General features: G+C 26.0%; 2 protein-coding genes across 2 annotated transcripts; one reads left to right on the top strand and one right to left on the bottom strand.

Moving 5' to 3' along the window:
- The first annotated feature begins 786 nt into the window (after window positions 1–786).
- Window positions 787–1631, top strand: LOC150025991 (uncharacterized). Its single transcript, XM_090305492.1, has one exon. The coding sequence runs from the start codon at window positions 1033–1035 to the stop codon at window positions 1384–1386; it is 354 nt and encodes a 117-aa protein (XP_090161618.1). The 5' UTR covers window positions 787–1032; the 3' UTR covers window positions 1387–1631.
- Window positions 1632–8647: 7016 nt separating this feature from the next.
- On the bottom strand, window positions 8648–9112 carry LOC150025990 (Fasciclin-like arabinogalactan family protein). Its single transcript, XM_090304846.1, is given in 1 exon segment — window positions 8648–9112. A coding segment is annotated over 1 exon segment (318 nt). The 5' UTR covers window positions 8966–9112.
- Window positions 9113–15172: the final 6060 nt, after the last annotated feature.

Raw genomic sequence — 15172 nt, 5'->3', positions numbered from 1 at the left:
CAACAATGCTTTTGGTCCCACTGGTTCGGCAATGATGCTCCTAGACCCCCTTCATTGGATGTCTCTGATCCAACCCTACCAAAACATCCGTGGAGCCCACAAAAGTAGAAGGAAGATCGTCTCCACTTGCATGGACCTATACGGATAATATATGTAGGAGGAGATCATGGGAGTTTGTTTCTGCTTAAATAATATTACTCATATACATACACAACATAAACTGCCACAATCTATAAACAGAAAGTAATAAGTGCAGGGTCAAACAAGTAAGGTCGATCACAAAAGTCACCGTCCATATAAGTGAGTTTCTTTTTAGATTAAAGTTTAGGGAAAGAAGATGACACGTCAACAAAAATATCTCTCTACTCAGATATCTGATATATTAGAATATCCAGTTTTACTAAGCTCAACAACCTCTTGGAGTAGTCTAAGTACATGTATGTATTCACTTCATCCAAAATCACTTTAAAACATCAGATAATAGTTTTAGATAAATATTCTTATGTGTGTAAAATGATTGACTTAAAACAACTTTTAGTAATTTTTATGTTTGGATAAAAAGTATTTGTACTGAATTATATCATTGACTTCTAGAATAAAAACTTCTGTTATTAGTTTTTCAAACTGTTACACAAATCCATGTCCACGTGTTAAAGTGCTTACAATAATGTTACATGAGAAGAGAGAAAAAGGAATACGAGTGTTGTGTTTGACTTTAGCTACCATGGTGGCTTAGCAAACATAGCAAAGTAAAATTAGGGGCGTTGAATTTCTACAGCTGAGAGTTCCTTCAGACCCTTTTACTTCGCCTCTTCCACATACTTATCTTATGATCTCTGACAAAACCCTTTTTTCTATTAAATATTTTAATGGCTCTGACTTGAAGAAGACAGAGCCAATTATATTAGCTTGTGTGCTACTTTTCCTTGTGTGTTTTCCCTCTCTTCTTCTTCTTAAGGACCCTCTTTCATACTCCACCGTTTTCTCTCTGATTCAGAACGGTAGTGAGCTTCAGATATCAAGTATCAAGGCATGGGTAGTGTGAGTTTGAACCCATTGTTTAAGAGTGAACCTTTCGGGTGTTACTACTACAACAACAACAACTACTACCCTGAGCAGAACAGCACCATGTTGGAGAAGAGGCTGGTATTCCTGAGAAGCTACCAGTTCTGCAGAAAGAAGAGTCTGACAGAGAGAATCAAAGGGTCTTTGGTTCGTGCCAAGAAAATTGTGTGGCTAAGGCTAAGGTCTGCCTGCAAACTGAGGAGGTCCTTGATCTTCTTTTCCAGGTTTAAATGCGGTTTCTATTACCGCAGGAGAAGGTTCTTCCAGCTTCTACACACCACCAACAACCGAAAAAACGAATCTTCCTCATGTTTATGGTAAATCAAAAAGAGAGAGCGAAACCTCATCTTCTCACATTCAGAGTCAGACACCTCTATCATTCTTTTCTTTTGTTTCTGTTTTCTTGTTATTAATCAACCAGCTACAGTTTCTCAATGAGTTTGTGATGGCCATTTGAAACTGTTACACATATTGTTCATTAATCTCAACAAGTTTGGCTTTGCTTCTGTTTCTGTTCCTCGTTTAATCGATTTGCAGAAATAGAAATATGGAAACTGTTTCTTCTTTGTCCCTCTTTATTTTAGGTGAATTTTCTAGATCAGTGTATAAGAAAATGAGCACAGAGCCATCTACATCTTTAATTTAATCATGTTTAGTATTTCCACGTATGTTTTCATTGTTCACCAAAATTGAAGTGATTGATTAACCAAGTTGGGCAGAGAGAAAATGGTCAATTCTAAACCAGGATTTCATGCATGTTATTAGAATTAGAAACTTCATCCCAATATTATAGTATAAAGTATGCACATACACACACTCCAATGAACGTTTTGGGAAGTACTTCGAGTGTATGGTCCGGCAAAGCTGTAAGGAGTGAGGATTATGGTGGGGGACCCTTTTGTTTATTAAAGAGATTGCAATTTGCAATTTAAGTCTAAGATTTGAGTTCTCTATGATGGAACGAAGCACAAAAAAGTATTTCGAACTTCCAGGTTTGAATAACAGGCTATTAAAATAAGTATTTGTACCTCATAATTTTGAAGTTATAATCTAGTATAGAGTTCACACATCTTATCAGTAAAATTGGTGAAGAATCATCGTCACCATGAGTTTGAATGTGTTTCTTTTTTAGACATTCGTATGCAGAGGCAGCTATGTTTGGTGGTTGCTTCTTCTGACCATCAAATTTATCCATGAAGAGGATGGTGTGAAAAGGGGAAACAAAAGTTATTAGAATTTCTGGTCAATTTATTCACAGTCCAATATAAGGCACAGTGCCCATCACAATACTTTTCCACCAAACTAGCTTTTAACACTTTTCCGTTTTTAATATTAAAATGAGATTTTTTAAAAGGTAAGAGATAAAAGTATTTAGTTTTTATTTATTAAATTAATACCAATTCAATAAAGAAAATTAGAATGTCCTGACAGTAGTATACAAGTTTTTAATACATGTTACTCAATTATTTATCATAATATTATAAGTTTATTAATTTTTACTATAATTAAAGTAGTATATAAGATGAGTTCGTATTGATTGATGATGCAAGAATCCTTTTACTAACATTGTATGGATTTTAAACTTTCAAAATATACTCATTATGCTAATTACGAATCTTCAGAATTAATTATTTTTATTTTAGTGTTAAAATTTTAATTTTGAATCCTTAATTTTACCTAATACTTCATTGTTTTTATGATGATTATTTACTGCATAGTGATGCATGTAACGTGTATTATTGCGATATCATGATGAAAGCATTTGACACAGTTGATAAATTGAAATAATAAAGGCTAAACTATAAGAAAAAATAAACCAAATTTAGGGGAAAAAATTTTTTGGTCATTGAAAAATGTACTTTTATAAGATTTTTTTTCCTTGGCATGTTGTGTTATTATTTTTTTATTGTGGTAATTAACCAGATAAATTGAGACGTTGTGAAAGGTGAAGTAAATAACACGTTCATCATATTTAAAAACAACTAAATAAAAAAAGCTTGAAAATTACTCAATGTTCATCATACTTATTTATTCTGTGTATTTACCATTTGGTTTTTAGCTTGAATTTATTTAGTTAAATATATATAACATGTTGTGTGCTTCTTCACAAAACCACATGACTATTTTCTAGTGGTCAAATTGAATCTCCTCAACATCACTCTCATTAACACATTAATTCATTAATTAATCTATTTGTGGTGACCAATGTGAATCACCAGGTTTGAAAAGAATTTTTTTCACTACCAATTTTGGCAGATCCATGATATAAAAAATGCATAGGAAACTATAGTTTAAACATTTTGATGAACAGGTACAGCTAATGAGCTTAGGAAGAAGTTGACAATATCAACACAAAAATGGAGAAAACTTAATGTGGTGTGAGGTGATCATGCATTTTCTTCCTTAAACCCTGTTGGCTTCTTCTAATTTGATACAAATTTTATAAGAATTTAAGTCCAATTTGTTTATGCAAGATAAAAAATATATTTAATATGATATTCATGAGAAATTATTTAAAAATATTTTTTACAATAAAACTTATAAGTAGAATACATTTATCTTCTTTTTTTTATTATCAATACATACCAAGATTCATATTATAGCTAACATAAAGTTTACATGACTAAAATTAGAATAAGTATATTCATCACAATATATACATACAAGTATAAAAATATCAAGTCCTAAGTCCTTTTGTAACGGATTTTTAAAACTATAAAAACTTCTACTAATATATAAAAGATAATTATACAATAAACAGTCCTACAAAATACAAAACGATAAGGTATTTTGTATTAAGATTAAAGTTTATATATACTAGAGAAAACATATATTATGTATTCACATTTCTATTGCAATTAAAATATATATTTCTTATTATATTAAAATATGATTTTATAATTTTTATAAATAGCTAATTTAAAAAATAAAAATAATAAATTTTATATATATAATTTTTTTAAAATAGTATTCAAAATTGTACCGTCATAGATAAATAATTTAGTTATTTTAAAATAAAAAGAAGGTATTCAATTAAATAAATAAAATATTTTTTACTTGTTAAAAGCTAAAATAATTCAATTAACATATGACAATACATATAATTATAGATAACAACAAAATAATAATAATAAAAAATATAAATCAAATCCAACACTATTGAATTCATTTCAAACGTTTAGAGATGTACTTAAACATAAAATGCATACATGATAACAACAATCAAATAAATATTTTCTGAAAATACTTGTATTAAAATTGTCCATAAGATTTTAGTTTTTTTATATAAATAAAATCTTATAGATAAAATAAAAGTTAGATATGTTGACTAGTAATATTACATGTAAGAATTTCTTAGATTCTTACTACCAAATGTCTTAATATATTATTTATCATAAAGATAATATGTTTCATTTTCATTGTAAGTTTTAATATTTAATATTCAAACCATAAATCGAGTTAACATATCATCATGGATGTGATTTAACTAACCAATTTCTAATATATCGTACATAAATTCAATAAGACTATTCTAAATACTTATATATAACAAGTACAAACATTTACAATCATATCAATTTATACAATTTAGTCATGCTATTTCAAAACAAGTAAAATCAGTTAGTGAATGAATTTAAATAGAAAATCATCGCATTATTCCTATATTGATCTATATTGATATTCATTGGGTGAATCTATTAAATCCCTTAAACAAATTAGAATTGACTAGGGCAAATCAAATTTAAAAATAATCATGATTTTTTTAGATTTGTTGAGTAAAATATCATCTAATGATCAAATTATACAAAAATCAATAGTTGTACGAAATTTTATCAAAACCAAAATTTAAACTAATTCCAACAAATCTAAAGCACCCAATAACACATATAAAACTTAGTTTGCAAGGTAAATCCAATAAATCCAATGTCATTCAATTTCATCGTGTCAAATTGAAATTTAAAGGATAAAAAAAAATAACAACTTCACCACCACAACCAAATTTAATTTAAATATATCATCTTAACAATTTCAAAATCAAGTATATACACAATAATTCCAAAAGGAACTACCAAATAGCTTTCCTTAACTTGAATTTATCTATGTTCAAAGCAATAATAAAAAAGTGTAGAATATTACCGGACAAAATCATTATTAGACTTAATTAGACTTAATTACAGGATTAATGAGTCTATAATTAAACTTAATTATAGGAATATAATCAGTATTAATGGATCTATAATTAGTCTTAATTACAGATGTTATATGAGAAAAAGAATCTGTACGGTTCTAATGCTATGGTTATATATATGTATCATTGCTATAGATGAAAGACATATTAAATAAAACAGAAAATATTCTTTCATAGAACACACAAAAAAAACTTCTAAGAACCTAATGAAAAATACTAAAACAATTAAAACACAAATCAAACATTGAACTAGTTCAAAAAAAATTAATAGAGAAGTTTTAAAGAAAAAATTAATTTATTTTAAATTCGATAACGATCGGGCATGCTATGTTACCTTTTAATCGGTAGTATGTTTTCTTGAAAAACATGGAAAACAAAATAAACAAATTAGAAAAAATAATAGAAAAGAAAAGAAAGTAAAAGAGAATAGAGAATAAGAAATGAGAAAGTAAAATTAGTTCTTCCTATTTTTATATTTTTAAATAATATTTTTTTTATATGATGACAAAATATTGTTGTAATATGAGGTGTCAAATGGAAATATTAAGTTACAGTGATAAAAAATTATATTTAAAAAAAAAATGAAAAGGGAAGAAAAATATTAAAAAGGAAGGACAGGAAATGGGTCATAGGTCCTGCTTCACAATACATATATTAAAAAAAATCACTTCTTTTATTTATTTTTTTTTCAAACCAGCAAAAGATATGGGCTAAGCCGTATCAAGGCCCTGTTGTAGCCCATTTTTTTAATTTAAAAACATATTTAAAACCAATTCATCATCCAATTGCAAGGAACCCAAATTCCGTGTTTAATTAAGTCAACAGTTTTGTTTAAAAAAAGGTCAAAAAAGTAATTATCAATTTTTTTGTGGTATTAATTTTCAAACCTATTATTACTTGAAATTTTTTAAATAAACAGTAATACATAAACATATTTTACTTTTAAACAGCTAAATAATATCGATAACTTTTCTCTATCTTTATTTTTCTATCACATCAATGTACTCTCTTTTTTTTTCTCACGTTAAGTATGATTTAGTATTTGAAGTGTTTATCTATCATTTTTCTTCTTAACAAATTTTCACTCAAACTCATTACTCATATTTTTATTTCGAAAAATGTTAATTGTAAAGATATTCTACTGTAGTTGTTAGATGTTTAATCAATAATATTCTTTAATTAACAAACTTTAAAAAAAAAATTTAACTAAACATTTTTAATTTATTACTTTTTTTATTTTGTAAAAATTCATTTCTTTATTCATTAATTACATTTCTAACTATTTTAAACATTAAAAAATTATTTTTTAATGCATTCAAAATTAAAATTATCAATTTTTTTAATTTATTATTTATTTATTTATTTTTGAAATTTTGCTAGATAGAGAAATAAAAAAATAAAAAGATCCTAGATAGAAAAATAAAAATAAAAATGTGCTAGATAGGAAAATAAAAACAAAGGTGTTAGATGCGTAAATAATAGTGTAAATGGTACTAGAGAATTGAGCCACCAAAAATTTATCATAGTTTTTTTTTAAATAAATTATGAGTCATTATATTTCTATATAATATTTTAAAATTCATAACTTTTATATAATGACAGTTTTTTAAAATAAATTTATCTTATGAACTAAAATCAATTTATGCACTCAACTTCTATAAAAAAAAATGTCTCGTTTGACTTTTTCAAAAGATGAAATGCATAAATTAGTTTAGTACAAGAGATTTTTCGTTTAGTTTATCGTCTGGTTTTTCAAGAAACTCAAGGAAAATTCACCTAAAGATCATTTTTCCGAAACTCATGTGTGTAGTTTGCAGCTTTTCTCATTTCTCCTGCAACAAATTATTACTATTATCTAATTTTCAATATAAATAGGAGAGAAATACTAGCCACACTTGTAAAGAATCTATTTTCTGCTAAAACAATTAATTGAAAGAAGAACATAAAACCACAGCGCTTAAAATCAGTGTGGATAATATTTTTAAGATTTAACTATGTTTTAATTCCTTAAAATATGGAATAATTTTGATTTTGTTTATCTAAATTTTAAAAAAGAGGTATTTTTGTTTCTGGATATTAAAAAAACTACATCAGTATCTAAATACAGTTATTGAATTAAAATTTGAAGATTTAAGGTTTAAAAATATTTGTAGTCCATTCAATTGTGTTAAGGGACTAAATTAAGAAACCAAAATCGGTATTTCTCCAAATTTTAGGCACTAACTATATAATTAAACCTATTTTTAATAAATACTTACAGAAAAAAATCAAAAATAGAAAAGGTGAAGTAGATGTATAGTTCTGCTAGAAAAGGACAAATTAGACAGAGAGAGTTCATAGGCTTAGGCTTGTTCTGGATCTCAACTACACATGCGTTCAATGGTGAAGCAAATGATTGGTTTGGACCTCTATTTTTAAGAGGGGTAACATTTTCTTCTTGTTATTCTTTTGGGATAATAAACCTTTTTGCTCTATTATGCTTGATGGTGACCAAACATTTGTAACTTTTAATGTACGTGTGGTGGAATTTCTCAGTAACTTTTTCTAGAATAAAATAAAAAATAATAATTTTTCTATAAGTTAAAATTAACTCATGTAAATTAATTTTAACTTTTCTTCTCATTTTTATTTGAGTTTTTCCAGAAGTTGCACTTTCAATTTCAATGATTGAATGGATGCTTAAGTTTCTTATACACAAGATTAGAAAGTTTTAAATAGATATATCATGCAAGGCATTGTCATATCGCAGTCCATTCTTTTCAATTCATAACGTTGCAAGAATATTCATCAATGATCCTTTTAAGTAGCAAGTGAATATTTTTGTTTTCTTTTTTCAATAGTTCTTTCTACAGAGTTGCTATTACTAAAATCAAGATCTTCTTCATACAGCACTTTCATGAAAATTTGGAATAATAGTGAATAAGCTAAACTTTCAGGACTCATGAGCAATTATTACACCCTTCTGTTAATGGACTCTTCTTTTCTTCCACTCTCCTCCAATGTTGGCAGGCTTATAGAAAATTATTGGAGTCACTGGTTATGCAGGTTTACAAATATTTGCAGCAACAACATTATACATCATATAGATGTTGTCATTACCGAAAATAAATCAGACATGTACTATGTCAATATAATTTTATGCAACCCAGCCAAAAATATCTGGTCAAAATGAGGAAAAGTACCCAGAATTATACTACAAATCAACATTCAGTAATTTTACATTATGGGAAGGAAATAAACTGTACATACAACACACATAAAATAGTTAAAAAATAGTTAACCAGTACACAACATTACATCATATAAATTGAAATATTGCCACCTTGCATTCTGGTATTTGTGAAGAAGAGGACTTATATATATTCTTATTGGAACAGAGTGAGAAGATTCAGATTAGCATTGAAGCTACCCAGAAAAGGTGCCTTTGGAGGCAAACCCAGTAATAAATAGAACATAAGACTGCTTCAGATTGACATGGGGTACTAAACACCGTGCTGACTTATCTTTTGCTTGAACCTTCTTCCCTTGCTTCTTTGCCATACGCATATGCCTTGGTGATGTCAAATTCTCCTCACACAATTCTGGCTCTTCCTTAATAGTTGAAAGCTTAGCCCTCAGAATCTCCTCCATGTCCTTCCTGGACTCAGTTCGTAAGCATTTCCTGCTTGTGCATGGCACTGATCGCCATATTTTCCTGCATGCTCTCCTCATTTTTGCTTCTTCTTTCAATCTTCACCAATGCACATATCCTCTTACACATCAAACACTAACAAAACTATGCCTCTTGATGATGCCTTGAGTGAGCTTATGACATCTCTGAGTTGTCAATTTTAGAGCTAACTCTTCTCTGAATATATAACTCTGATTGATAAAGCAAGTGTTGTAAATGTACGTATATAATAATGATCTAGGAAATTTCCGCGAGTAATCAATCAGATTAGTTGGAAAGCTTGCAGCTTTGGAAAGGGGCCACAAAAAGTTGTCACTGCCTGCAAAAGCAATAATGCTCATTCCTTTACAACGATGTTTTAATCATAATGAGCTTATAGATTACAGTTTTTTCGCCAACCAAACTAGCATTGAATAGAAATCATGCAAGGGATTAAGTTTAGATTTCATTCATTATCTTTTGAGTAGGTACTGATAATTAATGACCCTTTTGTGTTCCAAGTCCAACTACAAATTTTCAAAATGAACTTCCCTAAAGCAATTCTGTGGTGGGCTCTATATGGCTTTTTCAAGATGGTTTAACATTTGTGTTTGAAGATTGAACAGCGCGAAGAAAGATGAAATTGAATGCCAAGGGTGGTAATCTGCCACAAAATTCTCCTTTATTAAGATAAGATGGTACACAGTGTTGCTTAATTATTGTTTCACATTCTGTGTAGAAGTTTGCCCCCAGTAACCACTACAGAAATGACCCACCTTGCTTTAGTTCATAATTCGATATACACCAAGCCCTTTATTTCTCCCAGAATAAATGCTTAAATTTGTCCTTCCAATGATAGAACTCCTTTTACTGATTTATGTTATTTTTTAAAATATTCTTATCATCCAACTAACCTTTAAAAAATTAAAAAAATTATCATTATTTTGTCAGAATCTATTGTACCCTTACCTAATGCCTAAATAAAGGACCAGTATAATAACTATAAAATGATCATAAATCTCTCTATGGTTATGCATAGGAGTATTTCTCTAATTTGGTACTGGTGATTCAGCTGGAGTAATATTCATAATTTTCATTTTTTATAGTAATTTGTACTGTGTATTATCAATATATATAATTAGTTTGTCCTTTTATTTTCATGTGTGTTATATAAATTTGTGGGAGAGATTAGTACAGGGGATTTTTTTAATGCAATATTTTGTTTTAAAAGAAAATATGACTTTAATGCATGTTTTATAGTTATGATCAAGATTCACAATGTTGTCACTGTAATAAACTCAAACTCAAGTAACAAAGAGAAGGTCGAATTGGATAAAATAAATTGGGATATTCTGAAAGAGAAAGAAAAAAAAAAGGAATTAGGTTGGAATCTTGTACATTTTATAAAATTTATTCAATAAAATAAAATAAAACTAAAAATTACTTTTAATTGACAATATGAATTTTAGATAAAAGATTTTTCGTTTGATTTGAACCTAGTCCATTCTATTTAGCCATAACTAATTATCATATCTGACAATTACTTTTTACACCCCCGACAAATTGAAAAATCCTCTCTGGGATACCCATTTTCAAAACTATCCAACCCAAAATGAAAGGGAAAATCAACCTATGTCACATTGATTTTTGTCAAAGTCACCAATGCAATGCATGAAAGAGGAAAAAAATCAGAAGTATTTTTTTTTCTTCTGTTAGAATATTAAATAAACTTTATTCTTTATTAAACATGAGAAGATAAACGATAACAATTATTAAAATTGGATAGATATTAATCTAAACTCTTTCTATACTATATATTAATCACCTTTATGTATAATTTTTATCTATTACTGCATTCGATAATATCATTAATTATTGATTTCTTAATAATTTATGTATAAACTATCTCTATTCCTAGATATTTAACTTTATGAGTAATCAATCTATAACAAAATGAATTTTCATATTATAGGTTTAGACTATGACTTTCTAACCATATAAGCATTGAACACAAAGATTGAGATAAAAAAAAACATAACGTGACAAAACAACATAAATTTAATCACTAACAGAAGATAGAAAATACTTTAAAATGTTTAAATGATTAAAATAAAAACATGAAATAATTAAAATTCACGAAAGTTAGATAACTACATTTAATTTCAGTTAAAGAGAAACTAGAAATACATTCTAATGACGAAGCAAACTAATATGAAGACGAGAGACTTGAAATGATTAATCACCTTCACTTAGTACATTATCTTCATTAAGCTAGTTCTAAAATGGATTCTTCATCCTTAAAGTATACTTAGAAGGATGAGAGTATGAAATGTTTTACGATAAAATATTTTGTTTTGATAAAGAATTTTAAAAAAAAAGAATTATAAAAATTTATAAGAATAATTGAATTATTTAGTTTAAAAAAATCAAATTTTACCTAACAAGTTAAAATATAAAATTCTTAAAATTTTCTCCACTTTTAAATATCTGTCTATTTTATTTAAGTTCATGGACTTGACTATCATGAACTTGAATTTGATCTATAATCGTAAACTTCAAGTTCATGGACTTCACATCAATTTTTTATTGATGTTCATAAGAGATTTTTTAGATTCAAATTAACTATGATTTTTTTGTGTTGTCATTGTTATATTATTTTTTATTTATATAGGTTAATATTATTTTTTAATTAATGTTAATTAAGAATTTATTTTAGTTGATGTTTAAGTTTAACACAAGCTTTTTTTAGTTGATGTTACTTAAGGTTGTTTTTAATGGATGTATGTTAGGATTATTTTTCAATCAACATCAATCAAAATGTAGATGATAATTAATTTTCAATCAAAGTTAATTAGGATTTTCTTAATCAATATTGATAAACCTATTCTTTGGATTAATAAATTTTATTTTTGGTCTGACGTTGTTGGAACTATTTATCCATTAGTACTGGTTAAGATTATTATACCATTAACGTTAATCATGATTTCTTGTACTTCAATAGATGTCAATAATATATTTTCCGTGGAAGTTTGTTGCAGTATTTTTGTCAATATTTGTATAGTTTTTTTTATCGACGTCACCAGTGATATCTTTTGTTAAAGTTAATTATCATTCTTTTTTAATGTCTATTAAAAAAAATTCAAGATTCCTCTTTGATTAAATTTTTTTAGGATTTAGGTTTCAACAATTAAGATTTTTTTTACTAATATTATATGAAAAAAAAAATCGTGCTGAGTAAATATATAATAAATAATATAATAAATAATATAATACTAATTTATTTATTATACCTTTTATTTTTGTCAAAAAATCATATTAATTATACACTTAATATCCATATAAATAATCATTTTCTTACTATGATATACTATTCCGATATTTAATAGTAATATTATCATTAAAAAAACCATGAAATAAAATTAATTTGTTATAAAAATAATAATTAGTTGTTATAATGATTAAATAGAGAACATTTTAAATATTAATTAGCTATCCGAATTTTAAATAATAATTATTTATATTATAAATTTGAGAGAAAAATCTTGGTTGCTTAGATACCAATTTAGAAATCATTTAATAATAATAGAAACTAATTTAGAAACCAATTTTTTTAATTTATAAAATAATCTCTATTTTAATTATTATTGTAATTAATTATTTTTTATTTATAAAATTAGTTATTATTTCATAATTTTATTTTATTGTAGTGTATCATACTTTTAAACATCAAATTTATCAATTCAACCCATATTTCATGTCTATTAATCTCCACAGGCCATTTTCACATTCCCAATTCAGAAACCAAGTATTTGACTTAATTGTAAGTGAAATTTAGTGTATTACTTCACTTTCTTCTCAAAGAAGACAAACACAGGAAAAACTATTATCCTATATTAGGATGCCTTAGGTCCCACCTAGAAAAACTTTGGCCTCCATTTTATAATTCTAAAATTATTTTAGAAATTATAGAAATAAATATTAAAAATAGACTTTTAAGTTTAAATTATAATTTCCAAATTATTTTAAAAATTATAAAAAAAGTATTAAAAATAAACTTTTAAGTCTAACATAATTTTATAGAATTAAAATTATTCAAATTTAGACTTTCTTATCCCTATAAGAATCAAACTAGTTATAAGTATTATTTTAACTTATAAGATGAATTTGTTTAGTCTAAGATAAATGAATTAAGATGTCACATTACAAATTTACAAATAAGAATAATTTTCATACCAATTTATTAAAATTAAATTAAACTAAAATTTCACTCCCTAATAATAAATAATTTATTAAATAAAAAAATCTAAATTTAAACTCCAGAATTAAAAAAAATTGTTTATTGTGTCATAATATAGTGGTGGGAGAAGAGAACAAAATTGATTGAGAGTAAGAACTCCACAATAGAAGAAATTGCTTATTGAAACAACAATAAATAGCCTCACTTATCATATCTGGACTCCTTTATTTTTTGTATCAACCTTTATTGGGTTGAGAAATTATGGTACGACTCTCCAATATAATATAATTGTTTATATATATATAAATATATAAGTATATGTACTTTTGAGAGTGCTGAAATGTTGGTAAGATATTGAGCTAAGTACACTGGTGGTGGATGAAGAGACACGGATGCTTACCCATTCACAAAAAGCCGAAAATTCTACAGTTTTCAAAATGCACCATTTATTTAATGTATTAAATTATGAGGGACAACTAAATATTCATCACCGATTTATATGGTTCAATTGCTTCTCAAATCACTCAATATTTCTCCTCGTCCCCTAAAGATAAAGTAAAAAAAATACATGGATATAAGTGCTTAGACATATATAATAAAAGAAGTCAGTGAATTTTTTTTTATCATTATACATATTATTAATTATGTAACACTGAACGATTAAGATAATGTGAAATTTGATTATATTGTGTAATCCGATCACATTCTAAAAAAATTGAAATATAGACTCATCAATATTTAGAAAAGTATTTGATGACATATAAGATCACTTATTTATATTTTAAATGAAATGGTAGATTAATTACTTTTTGTTTTGTTGATAAGTTTTTAACATTATTAATAATATTGTGTTGACTCAAATCACTACCAGATGACAAAGACATCTTAACATCTAAATCAACCTTCATACAACAAATCAAAGCATTATCATGATTAGCGAATGATCACCACCCACCTGAAGAACTAATTAACTTGAAGATGACAACATTATTAACCTAATAAAAGAATAACCTATAATTAGACTCTTCAAAGAACTCTAGTAATTCCATCGTTGTTACTAAAAAACTAAGAAATCAAGTTTAATCACATCAAGACTCTTAGTCAAATATCTTTCCTTGAACCTATGACACTTATATACATGCACATTTGAGAGGATTTTAGCCAAAATAAAAAAAATACATAAAGTGTTATTTTCTAGTACAATACTTTATTTAATAGTAAAAAAATATAATTTTTTCTTTTCAATACTCTCAACTATACTCAAGTTTGGAGAATCAATATATCATTTAAAACCTAAAACATGTGAAGTACCAAAAATGACATTATATAAATCAACACTATAAATATAATTAAAAATTAAATAATAATTAAGTATTATCACAAACAAGTCTATCCATATAAGTAAAAGAGACATTCTTATAAATATGTGAGTGTATGAGTGTCTTTGACAACTATATCCACTCTTTGATTTTTAAAATTGTTCTGTTTTTAAAATTATTAATCAATTGCACGTTTTATAAAATAGGAAACACCTAACAATTTTTCATTCTAAAAATCATTCTTATATATTATATAATAGTTTTAAATCATTTTGGATATAAATATGATGAACAAAATATGAATTTAAAAAAAATATCAAATTAATTTATAAACATCCAAAATATTTTTTAAAAATATGAATTTGGTTTTAAAATATAATCTAATTATGTTCTTTAAAAAATTATATGTATTTGAGTTTAATTTCAATTTTGAATTTAGATTGAATTTGAATCTAATCCTTTTCACTCTTAATTTTATTATTTCATTATATAGATTAATTAATTTATGATTAATTATTTTAAAATTTAATTTATACTCTTGCTTCCTAAAATACAACTAAAAACATGTTTATAATTAATTATATTATATAATTAATATTAATTTTTTTTACATCAATTATTTTTAATACAATTTTTATTATCTTAATCTAAACAACCTATTATTTATTTATTTATTATTCTTCTTTCCAACTCACCTCAATCTAATCTCAACA

This window comes from Phaseolus vulgaris, chromosome 7, assembly GCF_051622355.1.
Source record: "Phaseolus vulgaris cultivar YP4 chromosome 7, ASM5162235v1, whole genome shotgun sequence".
Taxonomy (NCBI): Eukaryota; Viridiplantae; Streptophyta; class Magnoliopsida; order Fabales; family Fabaceae; genus Phaseolus; species Phaseolus vulgaris.
The sequence above is the reverse complement of the archived record's forward strand: the minus strand, read 5'-3'. Positions and strand labels throughout refer to the sequence as shown.